This window comes from Notothenia coriiceps, unplaced genomic scaffold (assembly GCF_000735185.1).
Source record: "Notothenia coriiceps isolate Sejong01 unplaced genomic scaffold, NC01 NC01_scaffold00018999, whole genome shotgun sequence".
NCBI lineage: Eukaryota > Metazoa > Chordata > Actinopteri > Perciformes > Nototheniidae > Notothenia > Notothenia coriiceps.
The window spans coordinates 1,596,999-1,617,323 of NW_011351700.1; the positions used below are offsets into that span (position 1 = coordinate 1,596,999).

General features: G+C 38.7%; 3 protein-coding genes across 4 annotated transcripts; all 3 read left to right on the forward strand.

The window, feature by feature from the left end:
• Positions 1 to 1,593: 1,593 nt before the first annotated feature.
• On the forward strand, positions 1,594 to 11,275 carry LOC104951462 (schwannomin-interacting protein 1-like). Of its 2 annotated transcripts, none has more exons than XM_010778120.1 (7): positions 1,594 to 1,827; positions 4,946 to 5,055; positions 8,337 to 8,454; positions 8,561 to 8,767; positions 9,277 to 9,400; positions 9,930 to 10,023; positions 10,166 to 11,275. In XM_010778120.1, exons 1-7 carry the CDS (start codon positions 1,600 to 1,602, stop codon positions 10,215 to 10,217), a joined length of 933 nt encoding a protein of 310 aa, XP_010776422.1. In that variant the 5' UTR covers positions 1,594 to 1,599; the 3' UTR covers positions 10,218 to 11,275. The 2 variants fall into 2 exon arrangements, with proteins under 2 accessions (XP_010776422.1, XP_010776423.1); XM_010778121.1 differs by lacking the exon at positions 1,594 to 1,827 and adding an exon at positions 2,776 to 2,926.
• Positions 11,276 to 12,390: 1,115 nt separating this feature from the next.
• LOC104951464 (interleukin-12 subunit alpha-like) lies at positions 12,391 to 14,260 on the forward strand. The gene is made up of 7 exons (XM_010778122.1): positions 12,391 to 12,409; positions 12,511 to 12,656; positions 12,736 to 12,822; positions 12,910 to 12,951; positions 13,496 to 13,615; positions 13,857 to 13,901; positions 14,089 to 14,260. Exons 1-7 carry the CDS (start codon positions 12,391 to 12,393, stop codon positions 14,218 to 14,220), a joined length of 591 nt encoding a protein of 196 aa, XP_010776424.1. The 3' UTR covers positions 14,221 to 14,260.
• A 1,992-nt stretch (positions 14,261 to 16,252) lies between these two features.
• LOC104951465 (zona pellucida sperm-binding protein 3-like) lies at positions 16,253 to 19,330 on the forward strand. Its single transcript, XM_010778123.1, has 8 exons — positions 16,253 to 16,688; positions 17,158 to 17,273; positions 17,354 to 17,457; positions 17,622 to 17,799; positions 17,900 to 18,017; positions 18,177 to 18,262; positions 18,445 to 18,707; positions 19,036 to 19,330. The coding sequence occupies exons 1-8, from the start codon at positions 16,290 to 16,292 to the stop codon at positions 19,140 to 19,142; spliced, it is 1,371 nt and encodes a 456-aa protein (XP_010776425.1). The 5' UTR covers positions 16,253 to 16,289; the 3' UTR covers positions 19,143 to 19,330.
• Positions 19,331 to 20,325: the final 995 nt, after the last annotated feature.

Sequence of the window (20,325 nt, forward strand, 5' to 3'; positions counted from 1 at the left end):
GTGTGCCTTGGCAAACACCAAGCAATAACTAAGTGTCCTGCAATACTGACCATTGAATAAACCAGTTTAAATGTTAACCTTGTCATTCATGATTCATCTGTAATATGTCCTTTTGTACTGGGGTGCTAAAACCAACTGGCATGTCCTGGGTGTGTATTTTTCTTATAAAGACATTTGACTCATGTTTTGCATGGGTTACAGGAAACCGTTAACCTGAGTGGCTTTTTTTGGTTTCGTACCATGTTCTTGGCAAGGTGCTAATTGCCTTTAAAGTCTGTGCAGACTAGGGGTAAAAAAAACCTACAGGTTGCTAATCATACCTTACCAAGTAACTTGCACCTAAAACGGCAATTGTCACAACTGGTGTTATGCCCAGTCTGCCTTAAGACAAATACATGGTATAGGTTCTGGGCAAACGGTAGCAGTTTGAAACAAAAGCAATCTGTTGCCCTTAGAAGCTAGTCTTCACAAACTGTTTTGCAGTGTCTTCTGCAGATCTTACAACTATCTTATCTATTTAGCTTTAACATTTAGACTAGGAGAATGGATCACTTTATAGTTGGGTACACAAGGAGCATCATGGTAGGAACTGCTTGGAAAGCTTCATTAAAGGAATATTGGTTAAGCCTGATAAATGTGGCATAGTGCTGCAGAAATCTTTATTAAAAACTAAGCATTTTTCTACTTCAGATGTTAGTCTCTACATTTAGTTTTTCTTTGAAAATCCCCTCATACCTATGTACATTCATACAGCTTGGGCACACACCCCATTCTGTCTGTTCCTATATATTTCCACACAATGCTCTCTCCTCTGGGCACCTCGTGATGTTGGACACACACACATTTACACACATCACTGAAAATAAGCCACACGTGACAGCAGAGGCATGTAACGCTACTCTTTCTAAGCAAGGATGCACATCTGTATTTCTCCCTGATAGTTTAGCACAATTCTTGAGGGATATCTGGTTGGAATAATCTGAGCTAAGGACTAAACTATTTGGAAAAGGAGCAAGGAACACTCAAATTCATATATTCTCTGTTCAGCATGGGAAAAGCAATCGTTATTGATGCAACGCTGCACTTGTCTGAATGTTGTGATTGCTGCTTTTGAATTGTTATTTCAAGTATCTTAAGAATTGGTCGCACACAATGAAGGTGAGTATTTTATTTATGATTTGAATTTAGGAAGGAACATCATCTTATGTATGTGTGCTTTACATTTAACATGTATGTCAATGTTATGTAATTTGTGTGACTTCTGTTCATAAAGAGTACATACTAAAGATGAAAGTAGTTTGATCAGACTAGACAAAGTAGATGAAAGTATTATATGGCAAATAATAATGCTATAATTACATTTTTAAGGCCATTACATTGATCGATTTGTTTTTTTCTGTAAGATCACAGGAGACATAGATGTACCATGGAGATCAAAGACATTGAAACATCCAGCCTTTAAGCGTTTGATTTCAGTCAGAGATCTGTAACCCTTCTCTGAATATCTTCACTCCATCTGTGGCCATATTCCCAGCCAGGGCACTTAGTCCCTCCCCCAACCCTGACATTTGCTCCACCCTCTCCATACAGCGAGTCTTTATGGGGGACAATGATGTGGACATGGATGAGGAAGAGGAGGAAGAGGTAGTCAGGAGAAAGGCCACAACAGGCCTTTGGTGGGAGGAATGTGGAGAAGATGGCAACTGTGACACACTAAGAGGCAGCATGGTAAACAGCCGCAGTTGGGCCGAGGAGCTCCAGGATATCTTTGCACCACAGACGGAGGATTGTTACAGTGGAGGGCGAACCAGACTGCCCAGCATCTCTGTGAGTGATTGTTTTTCTCTCTTTCTGTCTGAGCCACACATGCACTCAATTATTCCTTCTAGGTTAATTTGTTCTGACAAATTCCACTGCAGCTGTATAATAAAAAACACATACAAACTTAAAAGCTGATAATATAAAATAAAATGTGCATTACAAAAACACACATTTTAAAATTAAGATGTTTATCTCATGCATATACACATGTAGATACATTGTATGATTATAATAATGTAAATCCTGATAAATATGAGTGAAATAGAAAAGGTGACAGCCTCTGAACCTGATAAACGATGTCCTTAGATGTTGAGCTCTGCATTGTTACACAACACTGAGAGAAATAACTGTGTTTGTGTGTACATGTGCTTCTCTTCGCACGTGTGCCTATGTACACCCTGGTGCTCCCTTGTCTCTCTTACAGCCCATCACAGTTGACTCAGTGATGTGGAATAGGGCTGGAGGAGACATGATTAGGAGACAAAACAAACAGATAACGTGCAATTAGAAATCCCCTGTTCTGCTTTTGGTCAACGAGCGTCAGTGCTTCTCAAAAGGGCTGACATTTATTAGAGTAGCTATTATTGATAAGCCATTTTAATGGCTTTGTAGTCCAGTGTTGTTGTCTCATTTATTAGGCTATTTTAAGCCCAAAATACAACCTTGCAACCAACCATTTATCCTTAAATCTAAATGGTCTGTCTCCTCTAATCGGGGCACAGATTTGTAGCCGCTGCAATCTGTTCCTTTTCTTGATCATAAGTAGAATTATGAGGAAAAAGCAAGCAAGTGAGGAAGATGGAGTAGCAGATAACAGATCAGGAGACAAATACTGAGCAGCTCCGCCCCCCTCCCTCTTCCATCTCTCTCCTCTTCCGCTTTCGTCTCTTCCCACCCTTTCGTCTCCTGCTCCCACATCTCCCCTCTCCTCTCTCTGCTGCCTCCCCCCTCCCTCCCTCCCTCCCTCCCTCGTTCTCCTGCACGGAGCTGCAGTAAATGAGAGGGTCTCCTGAGTCTAGCTTCACTGCAGTGTAGAGAAGGACAGGTCGGCTATTTCAGTACGGTGCGCTGAAGGATGGTGCACCAGGAGAAACGCGTTTACCAGGTGTGTGGATTTGTGTTGAGTGATTCTGAGGGTGTACTGTAGCATGTGTAGCATACTATTTACAGGTAAACATGATAGCTATCCATCATGGTGAAGCTGCTGTAGAGAATTCAGCCATAATGGATGTGTGCTTGTGAGGTGGCGTGGGTGTGTTCAGATGTGTTTTTCACCTGTTTTCATCTCCTCAGACAACATTTGGAATAATTCAATCTCTCACATAACATAGGTGTGTGTCTAATCATTTAACATGCTTTGTTTTTCCACAAATGAAATTACTGTACATAATTTACAGTGACCATGAGCAGCTTTGGCTACACCATACTGTCTTTGGGAAGGGTAAAATAGGTGTGTGTGTGTGTGTGTGTGTGTGTGTGTGTGTGTGTGTGTGTGTGTGTGGTGTTAAGGAGGACATTCGAACCGGCTGTCTGGAGTGGATCAGCAGGAAGCAGAGTGTTGGTTGGGAGAGTGAAGGCCATCATCTATTATTTGTGCTCTTACATCACAGCCTCATCAAATGATGCGTCACAAAAAAGATAGGGGGTGTGTGTGTTGGTTGTGTAGGTTTTGAGGTTATTTATAAAAAACATTGACATTTAGAAGATATATCATTTTAGAGATGTTATTCAATGGTGGTGCGTCAGAGGCACAAACAAACACAAGGAGGCAGTCTTCTGGCACTATCATATAATAACTATACCCACGAAGCCGTCATTTGTATTCTGGCTTTCAGGTTTAAACCCATGCAGCTCGCATGACCTAAACGTGTTTGCAGTTGACAAAAATAAATGAGATCTAAGGGCAGCTATATTTGGAGATGAGATCAAGTCAAAAGTGATGAATGATTCAGGGGGAGCATAAGAGGCGGAAAATGGCACAATTGAATCAGGACAGTCGAACTAGATGCTGGAAAACATCTTCCATACATCGTTATTGGTATAAAAGAAACAAAAAAGCGAAAATGTCTGTGAGATAAGCTTCTTGAAATCGACAAACCAATAGCTGAATGACATAGCATTTTTAACCATCAACACAACATTGGCTACTGTTTTGATAATGGACTGTTAATGGACAAGCAAAGGAAAATCATTATTGAAAATGTGGTTGTAGGTGATTACCAGAGATGTGTCGGTTCCTGTAATTGGGTCTCAGTAGTTTCATGGCATTTAATAGTTCATTGACAAATATTTATAGTATGGATATGTTTTTTATAATCTTTTTAAGTTCTCGGGTATGGTGCTGCCTATCCCAGGATGTATTTTGTTGGCAGCAGTGTCATGGATAGGTTGTCAGTCTACATACATATACTTACTTACATATTCATAGTTTGAGTTCCTGTTTTACCTGAGCTGCATGTCTCTGAACTGTGGGAGACAATCAGACCACACACATCTATCTTATGTGCCTTTTTAATTGCAAATGCAGTTAAGTATTGATCATAGGGACTCATCGGAGAAACAGGATATTTAGTTTTCTGTGTATGATGGGCTGTAAAATGTTAAATAAACGTTTTCAAAACCTCACATTTTTAGGAGTCACAGATTATTTAAAGATACAATAGGAAACGAGAGAGGAGGAGTGTAATGTAAGGAGTGATGCCTACCTGATATCTTAGCATATGGTTGATTATTTTGTTAAATGTGTTAGCTAAGCTATGATAGTGTGTAAGCTATTTATATAATTGCAATGTCTGTATCATTATGTGAGCTAACAGCTGGATTATCCCGTGAAATGTGGGAAAAGCATAACATTGGATTGCATTACTGCTACATATTTTGCATTAACCTTTCCCCACATAATCCATAATCGTCCCTCCTCAGTTTTCTTTTCATTTCATCGCCTTCTCTCAACCAGGAAGTGTATTCATATCTGTAACTGAAATAGCATCTACACACTCATTTGAATAATTCCTTCCTGCGAGTGTGTCCCACTCGGTCAATCAAGCAGAGATGGAACTAAAGCAGCAGCAGCATTATTATTAATATTCTTTGTATTCAAGTATTTTTCTCTTTTTTCTGGCAGGCCCAGAGGAATGACAGAGAGTCCATCAGGCAGAAACTTGCCCTTGGCAGTTTCTATGACGACGAGCCCGTCATATACACCAGCTGCAGCAAGAATGGCCTCTCCTCCCGGTGGGTTTGGATTGTGTGTGTGTGTGTCTGTGTGTGTGTGTGTGTGTGTGTGTGTGTGTGTGTGTGTGTGTGCGCGTGCGTGCGTGCGGCTTGCGTGCGTGCGTGCGTGCGTGCGTGCGTGTGTGTGTTATTTCTAGTACGGTTTGATCAATGGAGCCTTTGAAGGCCAGCACCAATATTTTGTGTTAGCGTCTGAGAGCTGACACTTGAGATCATTAGATGTTTTCCTCTGAATGTATTCTGGGACGGATGTCAGGGGAACAATGAAACACGTGCTCGATTGAATTAGTTGTTGATCCACCAAAAAACATTATTAATCTATTTGAAGCATGTTATAACATAGCTGCCCCTCATATTGGCATACCAATATCAGTCTAATTGTATTTTCCATTAATGTACAGCACACACAAAGTATTAAGGGCAAACATCGCAGTCAAATGACTACAGTTACTCATCATTTGGTAGTAATGCTCATTATGGGTTGAGGAAATTCTCAGACTAATTTATCTATAACAATATGAATACTTTTTGACAGGCATGTAATATTGTGTATTTAAGTAAGTGACATGACAAATACAAGCAGTTATTTAACTACCAGGAGAGGGTGCTATTCGGCAGATCACTTTATATATTAACTAAGGACTTGCATCCAAAAACACACAGATCAGAAAAATAAAGTAAATGAGAGTGGTGCCTTTATGGAAGTCCATTTGGAAAAATAGAGTCATGTAGTGGACAGTGCAACAATGTCATAATTGGTTGAGTAAATAAGTCGATTTATCTTGTGCGTCTGAGCTTATGTTGGACTAAGCCACAAACATAGGATTAGGGGAACTTATTCACATAAAAGACAGAAATGCAGATGGAATATGAAAGATGCCCATAAAGCCACAGTCAGACCAAGGGAATCGACATTACACTAAACAATTTACAGCAACAGAAAAAGAAACTTGAAAATGAATTGAGGAGGTGCAGCGGAGGTGGCACCGTGGTTCACTCTTGTTGCATAACAAGTTGCCCACAACGAAACTCTGCCCAAGCTTCGCGTGTGTCAACAGATTTTAAATAATTTCTCACGGTGGGAGTAAGTGTAGATGCCAAACACTTCCTTTGTCTATAGTGTAACCAACTGCTCCAAAAAGCATAAATTGTCAACATAATTAAATATGAATATCTATATTTAGATTATATAGTATAGCTTTACTATTATTATTGTTGATCTAATATTTTCCTATCTTTGTTGTACATAATAATTGTGCAAATGTGTGTGCATTAGTCCAGCAGTTTACATTGATGCTGCCCTATTACTTTTCTAGCACCTAAACAGCATTGTGCACTGCATTTTACAAAAGTGCAACACAAAGAATATTTAGTATTTTGCATCTTCAAATTTATTGCTAAATGTTTAACAATAGGCACTGAATTTGATTTTAGTTTGGTATTGTGAAGGAAAGTTCTGGAGCAACGACTCAACAGAGAGCTCGGCTATATGGCATACACTGAAGATTATTGGAAGTTACGGCCGTAGAATTGATAAAGACATTTGCTGCAGCCACAAAGTGACAAAGCTCCATGCCTAACCAATCCAGAAGATCTCTCACCAAGTATTTATATAGTTCTAGACAAAACTATTGTCAATGGAAGATAGAAAGTGCCAACCGATTTCGCATGCCTGAACGCTGACTAGGAGTAGAGGGATAAACTGGGTAAAAGGCAGAGCCCTAGGAAAATATTTTCCTCAACAGGTATGACGGATGAAATCAAAGGAAATAATTTCCCTATGCAAATTATTATGTCACAGGTTTTGGAAACATGCACACACACAGAGTGAAAAGGGTTGCATTACATCAGATATAACCTGGTTAACCAAAGCGAGTACAACACAATTCTACTTTATTTTGATGACAGCTTTGACCTCCAGTAAGTCTCTGGCACTTTGGCTTTCTCACGAGTGGGCGTTTACATCAAACAATGGGGCCGCCCCGCTCTGTTACTGAATGCTGTTTAAGGAAGTGCTGTTCTGTCTGCAGCTCACATGCTCCTGAAAGAAGAACTGATGCCCAATATAAATCGATGGCTGTTATTGGTTGCACTGGAGTCATGTGACCTCCAGTGGAAGTGACGCGCACCCTCTTGAGTTTAGCTTGGTGTGGAAATTCCAACACCATCCTGTCCGGTTTGTGATGTTGTATAAGGCATTGTTCTATCCCAGTTTAAGGGGAGGTTACTTTGGGTTGATAGGTTGTTTCAGTCATATTATAATGATCTGCAACTGAGTGAATGCTCTCTTCAGCTCTTGGAAAGGCTGAGGTTGAGAGCCTGTTGTTGTTTTTGTGGCTTTAGTTGTTTCATTCAAGCTCACAGTTGCTTTTGTTCCTACTCGATTAGGTCACAGACTGGGACATCACCGACATCCATTCACTGCATGGCCAAAAGTATATGGACACCAAAACCATATATTTATTTATATATGTATACAGAATATAATTCCATAACTATGGCCAGTGAAATGCTTCAAAGTGTTCTTGGAAGATTTTCTACAAGATGGCAATTGGCGCTGTCAAGATTTTCAACGTCAAACTTCCAAAACCATGTCTTTATTTACCTTATCTATGTTAAAACAGGACAGGGTCTTCCCCAAACTGTGATCAGAGAGTTGGAAGCAGACCACTGTATCATAACATGTAATTACATGCTGTAGCTAAGGATTTCCCTTAATTGGAATTATGAGGCCCAGCCCACACAATGAGACACACTGTCACACCAAAAGTGTGAGGACATGATTTTAGCATCTTAAAAAAGGGGCTTTTAAAAAAGCAAAACAATTGCGTGTTAAGGAGAGTAAGTCATTTCATTAATAGAAACAAAAACCCATTAGTGCTTTTCCAATGAATCGAGCTGAGTCCTTATGTAATCTGACACACGAGCTACAGTGGAAAAGTTGATTATAATTTAGCTTTTTTTTTTTAAATGACATGGATAATTTCATTGCATTGCATACGTTGTTATTATTTTTAAGCTTAAAATGTAGAAATACATCAAGGCCTTTAGACTTCTCTCTTCATAACTGCATGATGTTTTGAAAATGTTTCTGAAATGTAATCTTGTTGAAACCTACATTATACACACATAACTCCTACATGATGTGTTTTTTTACATTATGTATGTTTATAATGTCTAAAACACAATCTGCAAAATAAGTCAGTAGTTTCCTTTTCACCATGATTAAACATTAACCATTTCCCCTCTCATGTTCTTCACTCTTTATGTTTTCCACTCAGACTGCAGAGTGGGGTGAACCTGCAGGTGTGTTTCGTAAACGACAGCAGCAGTGACAAAGACAGCGATGCTGAGGACAGCAGGACAGAGACAAGTCTGGACACACCCTTATCACCTTTGGTATGAACAGCTTGGAAAGTGTCTTGTGTGCAACTCTGTGGAACAACAATGTGTGAAAACAATCACCTCCAACATTGTGACATTATTTACATCATTTCTTCCACAGAGCAAGCAGAGCTCATCGTTATCGGACCGGGACACGGCGGAGGAGGACTCTGACCCGCTGGATGACTGCGGCGGGTTCTGGCGGGTGCAGAGAAGGCTGCAGGAGGAGGCCCGGGTGGCGCTGGCTCTGGCTCGACCCATGGCCCGAATGCAGGTGGAGGTGGAGAGGCAAATCCAACTGCACAGACGCTCACCTGTGGCTGACCTGGTTAGTCAGTGAGAAAATAAATACAACCACAGATCAGGGGATGTCATTGTGTGTGTGTGTGTGTGTGTGTGTGTGTGTGTGTGTGTGTGTGTGTGTGTGTGTGTGTGTGTGTGTGTGTGTGTGTGTGTGTGTGTGTGTGTGTGTGTGTGTGTGTGTGTGTGTGTGTGTGTGTGTGTGTGTGTGTGTGTGTATATATATTATCGTTACTGGTGACAGGGGACAAAGATTGATCTATATATAAAGTGACTTAGGACTCGTTACAGTAAACACAGCATAATAAAAATGACAAAAGTCACTAGAATTGCAGAAATAGAATGGCAGTCAGGGGTAATAATTTAATAGTTGTCTGTGACTAAGAGAAAAACCCGAAAACTGTGTACCAAAGGGGCCGCTATATTGACATTTGCAAACATATACTTTATAATTTAATATCCATTATTACTGTTTTACTTTACATTTTGCACATTTTGGCATAGTCATTTCCCTTTTTTGTGTGTTTACCTAAACAGCTTCCCCATCTGCCCCACATCAACGAGGGCTTGATGAAGAGGAACCTGAGGCGAGGGGACATGAGGGACATGAGTCTGGGACAGCTGCAGGTCATCACGAATGACTTACACTCACAGATTCAAAGTGAGTAGACAGATAGACAGAAAGACACACACACACACACACACACACACACACACACACACACACACACACACACACACACACACACACATCAGTAGCATCTCATTTAAGTGGCGTACCACTGTTGGCATGTAAAAAGCATTTTCCTTTACTATGTCATATTTTAATAAGGTGAATAATGAAAAACAGTACTGGTTTGGAATTGTAAACATAAGGGCCTCAGACTTTCTTCATCGTCATGGGTTATATTAATTAACCTGAAAAAAAGGTTTATAAATAACAATGCTGATGATTACATTGAAGATTCATGCTATTGTGTGCCCTAGTAGGTGGTCAAAGTAGTATACTATTTCAGAAAGGATGTTGGTTTGAATCCAGCTAAGTAACTCCGAAATATATAACGGAGGCCAAAACACTTAATACTTGATTCTCCCCCTTCCTTCCAAAATCTTTCCTCGACCACCATAGTGGAATCTTCAACAACCCTTTAACCCTTGATTGGAGTTGATTCATGTTTAATCTTACACAGGTCTAAATGAAGAGCTGGTGCAGTTGTTGCTAATGAGGGATGAGCTGCATGTGGAGCAGGACGCCATGCTGGTGGACATAGAGGATCTCACCAGGTGAATCACCTTTTTCTCTCTGTCAAAATCTCAATGTCTAGCCTAAATGTTGTAGGAGATGAGTAGAAAAAATAAGCTGTAGTTGCACAGGTAATGTTCGCCTGTGCTCACTTTAATGTACATTTTGTCTTTGTTGCGACAGGCACGCTCACAGCCATCAGCGGCACCAAGCAGAGAAAGCTATCTCTAAATGAACACCTCGTCTACACGTGTCCGTCTGCACGCCATCTTACCTCCTGCTCCATAGACTGTCCCCAGTGTTACTAATAAAAACTCCATCTGTGCTGTTTCTGGAGAATTAACTATACCTGTACTGTAATATTAACACACAGACACCGCATAATGTATTGCAGCACAAGATGTTGTTGAAGGACAGGGCATCTCAAAAGAGGCTGTGTGATGGCTGGTTTCAGTATGGACACAGTTGCATTGTGCAGGCTTTTCACCACCACTCAGCACGATTAATCATGCCATATTTTATAGAATAAGTTGAACCCTTTCAATGTAATTGCATCCCCTAAGCCCGATTGACCTCTTCATGATTTTGCACAGTACACTCGTGTATGTTAATGCTGGGTGGGAGAGATCGCCTGCACGTCCCTGTTTCTCCCATGACTGGAAACGTATCAACTTTTAGGGGCCACACCTTGCTGAATTTGTCTTTTGTTTGTTGTCACTTGGTAGAGCTGGCGGTCCATGTATTGGGGGACCCAGGATCGAATCCAGCCTGAAACCATTTATGCTAGTCAAATAAAAAGACAAGATAAACCTATATTGATATCTGTAGGGAATTTCAGGGGTCATAGCAGCAACAGCAATACGGTAACACAGGATAATGCAGGTGAAAGTACACACAGAGATTAAAAACAAATAAGTTAATGCCTTTATGTACTCGGTATAATAGACAAAATGACAATATATGGTTTGAAAAAAGGGATAATAAAGGATAATTATAAACATGTAAAACAAATGAATCACAACCAAAACATATATCTATTTTATCTGTTCAAAGGGTTTATAGACATACTGTATGTAAATGTTAAAAGATGCTTTATTAAAAAGGATGAAAAACATGCCTTGTTGTCTGGCTGTTTTTAAGTGTTTTCACTCTCAGCTTTTCAGGAATGTTATTTACCACAAAGTCACATTTTCTTTTTCTATGATATGCTTCATCGATTAATGTACTTCAAAAATGATTGTAAAAAAACTGAACTCCAGTAATAAATGTTTCCAGTGTGTGAACTTTTTTTTATATTTGGCTGGTTTTCATGAGAGTTCATTTGCATTTCATGGTCTTGTCAAATGTTCAGGGGTTTATGAGATGATCTGTAAATCATTACAAAAACATCAATTGTTTCATTGAGGTATGCTTGGGAAAATGAGTCCGCTCTCTTTGATATATTCAGTCTCAGAGTATCACGGACGGCTGCAGCGGAGTTTTCCGCTCATTCACACATTCACACTTATGTAACCGAGTTTAGTGGAAGATTACCACAAGCAAAAAAGAGGAACAACTCGGACAGACACAAATAAAACATGCATTATGAGGTAATCCAAATTAACTGATATTATTACTATTATTATTATTATTATTATTATTATTATTAGTAGTATTAGTAGTTAGTAGTAGTAGTAGTAGTAGTAGTAGTAGTAGTAGTAGTAATAGTAAAATTAAAAAGTAATTGAGTCAGCAGAAAACAACAACACTTTTTACAATGCAAATTATTTTTAGCATTTCAACACACTTGAGTTTTGTGTATTTTTTTGTATTTCTGATAAACCTTTAACATAAATAATCTATTATATATATTTTCTAGAAGCCAACATCTGAAAACATGACATTTTAACTAGTTTGAGTTCATTAAAACAAACACAAAATTGTTTTCAAGATGCAATTAATTCAATATTTCTGCAAATCATTGCCATCTAATAAACAGGCGTTTTTTTTACTCATATCAGATTGAACTAGTAGTTTATGTCAAGTATTTTTTTATCCATCTACCATTACAATTAATTGTGATTGTTTGGTATTATTGATACACTGGACATTGGATGAATGTGCAGGATTAGTCATAACATATGACATAATGTGTTCAGTCCTGAGTCTGAACTGAAATGTCAACAAATGAACAGCCACTAGTGTGAACCTCGGTTACTCATCAGAGTGTGTGTCTGTTAATTCCAGTTTCACAAAGCCATTCGGTAATGTAGGGGAAAATTACACAACCTTAACTTTACACTTTCAATTTACAGCTAGGTGTAAATTGCATATAGATGTTGAGGGAAATCCCTGCATCAGTGGGTATAAAACACTTAAGGATATCTGAGTTCAGTCAGTTACAGCACATAATCGGAATCATATCCAAGATGCCTCTCTTCCAGCTCTGTGAGTATAATGCAACCTGGCTGAACAGAATTTTCTTTTTGCAAGTTGTTTAACTTGTGCTTTACAAAGGAACTATATATTCTGTCCTTTTCTTTGGTCAGACTTCACTCCTGCACTGCTGCTGCTCGTGCTCACCTGTCCTCAGGTCAGCCAGTCTGTGCCTCTGATGGTTAAAGGAACGGTGACAGACTCCTTGGTTTTCTCCGCTCAGATTCTTCTACAAAGCATCACTGATGCACTCACTAAGGTATGTTTGAAACACTAACTAAAATACACTGTGATCTTTAAAGTGTCTTTCATTTAAACATGATATTTCTGTTTGCTAGGATGAGCTGTTCAGTGGGATCAACTGCAGTCAGGAGATGGTGAAGCTGAACAACGAGACAGACACGCCATCAGTATGCGCACCAAAGGTAAATTATTAGTATGTTTAAATATAACTGTTGGGAGTTCTGTTGTGCCTCTGTTTAACTTCAAACTAAACTGTGTTTCTCCTGCAGGGATCAAAATGCTCAGGAATCAATAAGACGGAATTTGATCAGGTGGGTTTTGCTATGTCTTTGTGACAAATATAATAAGAACACCTATTTTTTAACTGTTTCATTTTTTAACTTAGAAGACAAAACAACATAATATTTTGAAAGAGCCTATTAGTTAGCCTATTATAATTTCATCTGATTTACAAATGTATAATTTAACAACCAAAGCAAGAAGAAACATCCTTTGACACATTGCTGAGTTACTTTCTTCACTTCACTTTATGAGTAACAGCTGTCCAATCTAATGAGGTTTGATTCAATTGTTTACATTATTCTTTATCATGTCTATAATATATATTGAGAAGTGTTTATAGTCATCTGTATTTAAAACGAAAAAAATAACAAGAAAACACATTCAAAACAATGATTACATTATAAACTACATTTTACTGAAAGCTTTCTGCCAGCAACAACAAAAATGTAAAATTGTGAGCTTTATAAAGATAGATTTGAAAACAGGGCTGTTCCAATGGACCGCATTCAATTGTACAAGGGAATAATAAGTGTGTGTACAGAATGTGAACTTATGAACTGTTTCTCCATCCAGGACTTATGTCTGGAAAACATAGGGAAGGATCTGCATCACTACTTCACATTTCTAGCTGCTCAGTCGGACCCTGACAAATTAATCGACCCAACTCTGTCTGGTCTCAGAGAGCTCATGCAGGTAAATCATTTGCTACTACTCTCTCCATAAAAACACTATATTCTTGTCTGTTAGGCCCAATCACAATTAGAAATGTTAGTATAAAAAAAATGTATGAACTGTGAATAGGACATTTTCTGGTTACGCATGATTGTTTAGTTGAATTAATACGCTGAAGTTTAGATCTAAAACCACATGCATTTTTCATGAAGGACAACGGTTGTTAAAATAACATTGATCATGAATAATTTGCTCTCTACAGAACTTCTTCCCAAAGCATCTGCCATCAGACCTGGTCTCAGAGGAGGTAAGGGATCTCTTGATACCATGATTTAATTGGTCAAGGTATCTTTGCACAACTCAAGAAAAGTGTGCTTATTTATATGTTTCTAATTGTCAAGAAATCAGAGATTGAACACTCTAAACATTGTTGGAAGAATTGTCATTGTCTAATTGTTATTAATTATTTCCTAATTCTTCTGTGTCTCTTTAAGGATGCCTCAGAGAATTCAAGCAGCTTCGATAAAAAGCTGAACCTCTGCAAAGTGCTGAAGGGCTTCCAGCTCCGCAGCATCACAATCAACAGAGTCCTTTCTTACATGAACTCTGGTGAACAGACTAAATGAGAAAAATGAGCTCTAACAGATCAGGAGTTTCCAAAAAGCTAACCAAAACCACTCTAAACACAAATAATATAAACTGCAGTCACAGTCCAATGATTCAAATAATCTAGAAAACACTTCAGTCTACTTTATGACTGTTTACAGTACATATATATTATTATTATTATTATTATGAAGTAATGTAACTTATTTACATCAATATGGTGTGTTAAAGTACTTTTTTTAAAAGTGTATTTAAAGAATTTTTACTATTTATTTATTTATTTATTAATGATATTAGACTATTTATGTTCCACTATGTATTGTCCTGTCATTCACTTGGTTCCAAGAATCACCAAATAAAAACTTTTCCTGCATAAATCCTGCTGATTATACTCTCATTTATTTTTATGTTTTTTTTTATTTGTTTCAGAAAATGTATTACTATTAGATCATGTAGGGAATATTCTATACATTGACATTTTATCGCCAATGATTTGGGTCAATTATTGGGCTTTTTCTTCTTCTTATTCTATTTCATTCAATATTTTATAGGATATTTAGAATTTTCTTTAACTTACAATATTCTTCATTTAAGATGGTCCTCCAATCCTAACATGTGATTTTCTTTTACTATTGGGCTATGAAAACTGCATGACTGTATTTTCCTGTAACCACTTCAGGCTCTACAGATGAGTTGTATGAGAATGCAAGTTTGTGTTTGTTTACACTTGGTTTGGAAACTCCAGTGTTAATAATCAACTTACTATTATCTGTCAGTAAAACGTCTTTTGTAATTCAGAAGGATGTGAAAGTCAGTCAAAACGTGTTAAGTGTCTGACTTAAGGTTTAATAACTCAAAATGAATGGTGAATGTCTTAAAAGACTCCACTTAGTGAGCTGCTTCATGTTCACTATCAGTGGGCACTGTTGGCCGCTTTGTTTTCCGATGTGATGTTTTGAAAGAGCTGCTACAGGTTGGTTATTCATTAAAACCTCACTGAAAAGGAAATAAGGCTTTTGTTTTTTATTTGAATCCTTTGCTTGTCTAAAGAAATTGGCACTGAGACTTGTGGCTTCTGGGGTTGAAAGAGACCTATGACGTTTGTGACACATGAGTGCATTACAAAATGCACTCCCCACACCTTATCACCTGAATCTCCACCTAGAGCACCATAATGTTATTTTTAACCAAATATCTCTCAGAGGGGCGTGGGGAGTGGCTCCTTATTTTCATCTAAAGTAACAGCACTTAGCACTTTTGAAACAGGGCTGAAACAGAGGGGTTTATGGGATGCTACAATTCATGATCTGTTGGGTATTTCGAGCCAAAGACTTCAGAGACATGTTTTGTATATATCTGAGACCTATAATATATTGATGAAAAACAGTATAATAGGATACCTTTAAATACTCTTTTAAAAATAAACACTTTAAAAAGATTTCTCTGGGCAAAAACATTCATCATACTGCTACTTTGATTCCAAAAATCCTACCACTAAAGCGGAAACATGTGTTAAAACATGAAAACAATCATTTCCTGCATTTATCAAATGTAAACATGTAGGCCTAGGTATATCAAAACATTTAAAGAAGGGCAGCCTTTATGTAGCATTAAAGGCAAATAATCTTCTTCTTTATATATGTTTTCGACTGTGGAATAACAAATGTATGAATATCGTTGTCCTTCTTTACTTTAATTTTTTACACTCTTAAACTAAGAAAACGTTTGAGCAGCTGATATTATTATCTTAATTTAAACGGTGTCAATGGAGATACAATAGGTTATAAATGCAGCTGTAGTGACACCTAGTGGTGAAATTAGTTTATAGCATAAATAGCTTAGCCAAATGACCATGCTAACAAAACGTGTAGCCTTTCTGTTAAGTTTTTATCTATGTTTTTAATTAATTACAAAGACTCAAAATGATAAACACTGTGATGTCGACACGTTCCAAGTAATGTCCAGCAGACATGCGCAGTGCAGCTGGGCTTAATCAGTCACAGCCCGCTCACAGGTGTGTTTGAGTTTGATTAGGCCTACTTACAGCTGTGGTTAGCGCCGCTCTTTCCAAACCTGTCAGAGGGCAAGAATGGACGTCCACAGAAGCTCTTCTTGGTGGATTATCGTCCTTATCTCGCTTTCCGCACTCATAGAGGGCCGGTTAATGCAGAACCGAGGCTCCACGGACAAAGCAAACCTAAACTTTCCTAGCAGCACTCATGGAAACATTCAGCCTCAGTTGGCTGCGGGCCAGCAAAGCGCCGGGCTCAGCGTGCGGCCTCGAGCCGTCTTGGTCCACTGCCACCCGGACTCGATGCGGTTTGTGGTGCAGGCCGACATGTTTGAGAAGGGCCTGCAGGTGGACCACAGACATCTGCGCCTGGGACCGGGTTCAGTGAGTGAAGGAAGTGCATGTGGAGCAGTCCCATCAGGAGAGGCGGAATACACCATCCAGGCCTCCCTCGGGGATTGTGGAACTAAACTCTCGGTAAGCATTACATTAAATATTGTATTGTATGTAAGCTCAAGTGAACTTGCTTGAATTCGTTTTTATTACTGGTTTAGGTTTGAAACGCTTATTATTTTGTATAAGTGTTCTTGTGCCTTCTTGTGTCTCTGTGGTCGTTTTGTTTGTGATTTTGTCTCTGTGTCTCAGACTGTCTTTTTGTTTAGTTGTTTCTTGTCCCTTTGTAGTTTTTTTTCTTGTTGCAGTACTGGTGGTTTTGCACCATTTTGTAGTTGTTCTGCGTATCTTTGGTATACATTCCTTGTAGTTACTTCATGTCTTATGTGTCTCTGTAAAATTAGTTTGAGCCTCATCCTGGTTAGTACTGTGAGTGTCTCTTTGATTGACATTTTCACAATGGGGGCCCAGTAGGCCTGTTTACTAATGCATCCATGTTGTTATACTATCGATGTGTTTATTTGTTCTGAAAGACTATCATTGTTCCTTTCAGTCTACAAAAGAGAAGATTATCTATTCTAATGTTCTGGTCTACTCTCCTGAACCTTCCCCTGATGGTTTGCTTAGACTGGATGGAGCAACTATTCCAGTTGAATGTCATTATGAAAAGTAAGTCCTGTATATTGTGACACAGTAGTACATGCTTATTACTATTTGAAATATTTCTCGAACACTCCGTATATTTTCAGGAGGTATTCTCTGGATGCCATCTCCCTGCTTCCCACCTGGGTTCCTTCTGTCTCCACGATCTCAGCAGAAGATCAGATAGACTTCAATATTCTACTGATGACTGGTACTAATGGCATAACATGATCTTGCGTCTTCTATTATTCTTGTGCATTTTAGTTGTATGCTACAGTTTTCATGATTAATACTTTGAATAGGCCTATGCCTGTTGTACAACCACATTTCCAAATGACTTGTTTATGTTTGGATTTCTCTTTTTCATCCTTGCAGGTGATTGGCAGTTTGAGAGGGGATCTTATTCGTACTTCTTGGGTGACACTATTAATTTTCACGTTTCTGCCTTCATGGGTAACCACATGCCCCTGCGAGTCTATGTGGACCATTGTGTTGCCACAGCAACTCCCGATGCAGAGGATACATTAAGATATGACTTTATCGAGCATTATGGGTAAATACTAAAGATTGTTATAGTAAGATAATTGTTCTATTTTTTTATTGTTGAAATTATCTGCTTTCCCAACCACTGTCTTCTTTTCCTGTTCCAACAGATGTCTAACTGATGCTTACCAGACTAACTCAAAGTCACACTTCCTACCAAGAGTTGAAGAGAATCAGCTTAGGTTTCAGGTTGAGGCCTTCAGGTTCTACCAGGCACCCAGCAATCAGGTTGGTTATTTTTGCTGTCTGTGGCATGCACTTTGAACAACAAATCTTTAATAAGAAAACTGTAAGACTTGATAAGTTTGCTATTTTTGTTCAATACACATAAAACCTAAGGAGTTGCTTAAACATATTTCACTGAACTTCTCTCTCTCTCTCCCATAGGTCTATATAACCTGCTACGTGAAGGCTGTTCCAGCTGTGCTAGCCGTCAACTCTCAAAATAGGGCCTGCTCTGTAATTGAGAACAGGTATTATACTAATTATGCATGTTCAGTTTTCCTGTGCAGTGTCCTTGTAATATCAGAAAAAAAGGAAATTAGTTGTAGCATTTCAATTCCAATCAGCTGATTTATCTCCCCTGTATCAAACTTGGTGATCTAATTTCACAGAATTGAGTCCTCCTAATTTCAAAAATTGCCTCCTTATCCAGATGGAGGTCAGTTGATGGGAACGACCAGGTGTGTAAAAGCTGTGATGTCACCCATGGGGTGGAGGAGCCTCTGGCAACAGAACCCCCTAAGACTATCGTCAGCACCAAAGCATGGCCCACCGAGACTTGGCAGAGGCGTTTAGTCCAGAACAATCCAGAGGAACCCGAAGCACATTTTTTCCGTGTTCGTCCAGGAAGTCAACACAACAAACAACAGCAATCCTCTGCTCGATTGATGAAAAGAGGAGCAGAGTACAAAGCAGGTGAGTACAACAAATGGTGATCACGTCTTACTTTTATTTACCTTTTTTTTTTATTTAAGATCAATCTATGTGCAGTGCAATTTCACTAACCTCATTGACACACAAACCATTTGAGCAATTTGGAAAACCGAAACATTCCGAACACACCAAAAACATTAATGCATACGAAATCATATGTTGTTTTACAATGGTAATGTGTTAAAAAAAAAAAATAAGAGATTCAATTTATACCCGTTTTTAATTATGTGTTTTTATTTTATTATTATTAATGTTGTTTTTTGTGCAGCCGAATGAGACCTATTCACATTTTTGTAATTTTGTTTTACAGAGCGAAGTATCCTGTTGGGACCCATTACTGTCTTCCCATCAAACAAATTTGACAAAAAGCCATCAGACTCTAAAACAGTACTTTCACCAAAGAGCCGGACCTCCTGAACGCTGACTTGTGCAGGATTAAAACATTTTGGACAGAACACAACTCATACAGGGGTATCATTCTTAATACCATCTCATAAGGTTATTTGAGTACTTTTCACATTTCCAATTACTGTTATAGTTCAAATATTTTCTGTAAAAACAATTCCGAATAAACATTTAACTTTAACTTGGCTTTTTTTAACCTGCTTATTACAAAACACATGAGCATTATAATGATCTCAATTACTTTATCTGATTTTTCTTTTTTTTCCAACATGCATCCTGCATCCTGTAGTTCTTTGCCAAGAACTTGATATGCCTTTTAGCAAACAATTCAATTAGCATTGGGTTTGAAGCACTCAAGTCATTGGGCCAAAACGGCACAAATGGATGTCAAAAGGTTGCATTGTGTGTTTGTGTAGTTGACACAAATTCACACTATGTGCATCCTTCTGTCATCCACTGTAAAAATGCATTTCACATAATCCCACTATTTTGATCTGAGAAAAAAAGCAGACAAGCTTTTAGGAGCACTTCCCGCCATCATTACCGCAGCCTACCCATCATGTCCTCCCATTATTGATTAATCATTGTGAGGGTATATGCAGAAATATAGAATGTTGTCTTTGCTTACTTCTTCCAGTAAAATAATTAGTCAATTGTGTGATTATTGGTCAATTTAGAGACCTGTATTAGAATAGTTTCCAGGAGAAAGAGTGCTTATTAGTGGCCATTGTGTGAACCACTTTGAAAGCCTATACCATCGCAGCCTTCCCAGGAAATACCTGCCCATTAATGTATAAATATTGCAAATGGAAATGTTTCGGGCTCCTGCTTTCTGGAACACTTAGTTGTGGGTTTGGTTGTGTCAGCACCTCGGACAGCGCCCACCCATTGTTTCCCTCAGTGGGCGTGTTAAGCGTTGTCCCTGGTGCGGAATCATCAACAGTCTCTTCTGCAGTCTGCTGGTTTAATGTCCCCTCCCACCTTCACAATTAATCAAAGGCTCATTTCTCAGTGCTGCAGACACTACTAGTCGATGTCCTGGGCGCCTGTTTACTTTCATATCCAATGAACAAGCCATCGGTGTTTACGTTGGCTGGACGGCATCAACATAACCGTTAAGTGCATAATAAATCAAGAGCAGATTGAAGTACACTTAAGAGTTCATGTCAAGCTTGTTGGCGTATTCATATGCTAC

Coding starts and splice junctions, on each gene's coding strand:
- LOC104951464 (XM_010778122.1), top strand. Junction 12,657..12,735: donor TCACTGATGCACTCACTAAG/GTATGTTTGAAA, acceptor TCTGTTTGCTAG/GATGAGCTGTTCAGTGGGAT. Junction 12,952..13,495: donor ATAAGACGGAATTTGATCAG/GTGGGTTTTGCT, acceptor TTCTCCATCCAG/GACTTATGTCTGGAAAACAT.
- LOC104951462 (XM_010778120.1), top strand. CDS start 1,600: ATGGGGGACAATGATGTGGACATGGATGAGGAAGAGGAGGAAGAGGTA. Junction 5,056..8,336: donor AAGAATGGCCTCTCCTCCCG/GTGGGTTTGGAT, acceptor TTTTCCACTCAG/ACTGCAGAGTGGGGTGAACC. Junction 10,024..10,165: donor GACATAGAGGATCTCACCAG/GTGAATCACCTT, acceptor TTGTTGCGACAG/GCACGCTCACAGCCATCAGC.
- LOC104951465 (XM_010778123.1), top strand. CDS start 16,290: ATGGACGTCCACAGAAGCTCTTCTTGGTGGATTATCGTCCTTATCTCG. Junction 17,274..17,353: donor GTTGAATGTCATTATGAAAA/GTAAGTCCTGTA, acceptor GTATATTTTCAG/GAGGTATTCTCTGGATGCCA. Junction 17,458..17,621: donor CAATATTCTACTGATGACTG/GTACTAATGGCA, acceptor TCATCCTTGCAG/GTGATTGGCAGTTTGAGAGG.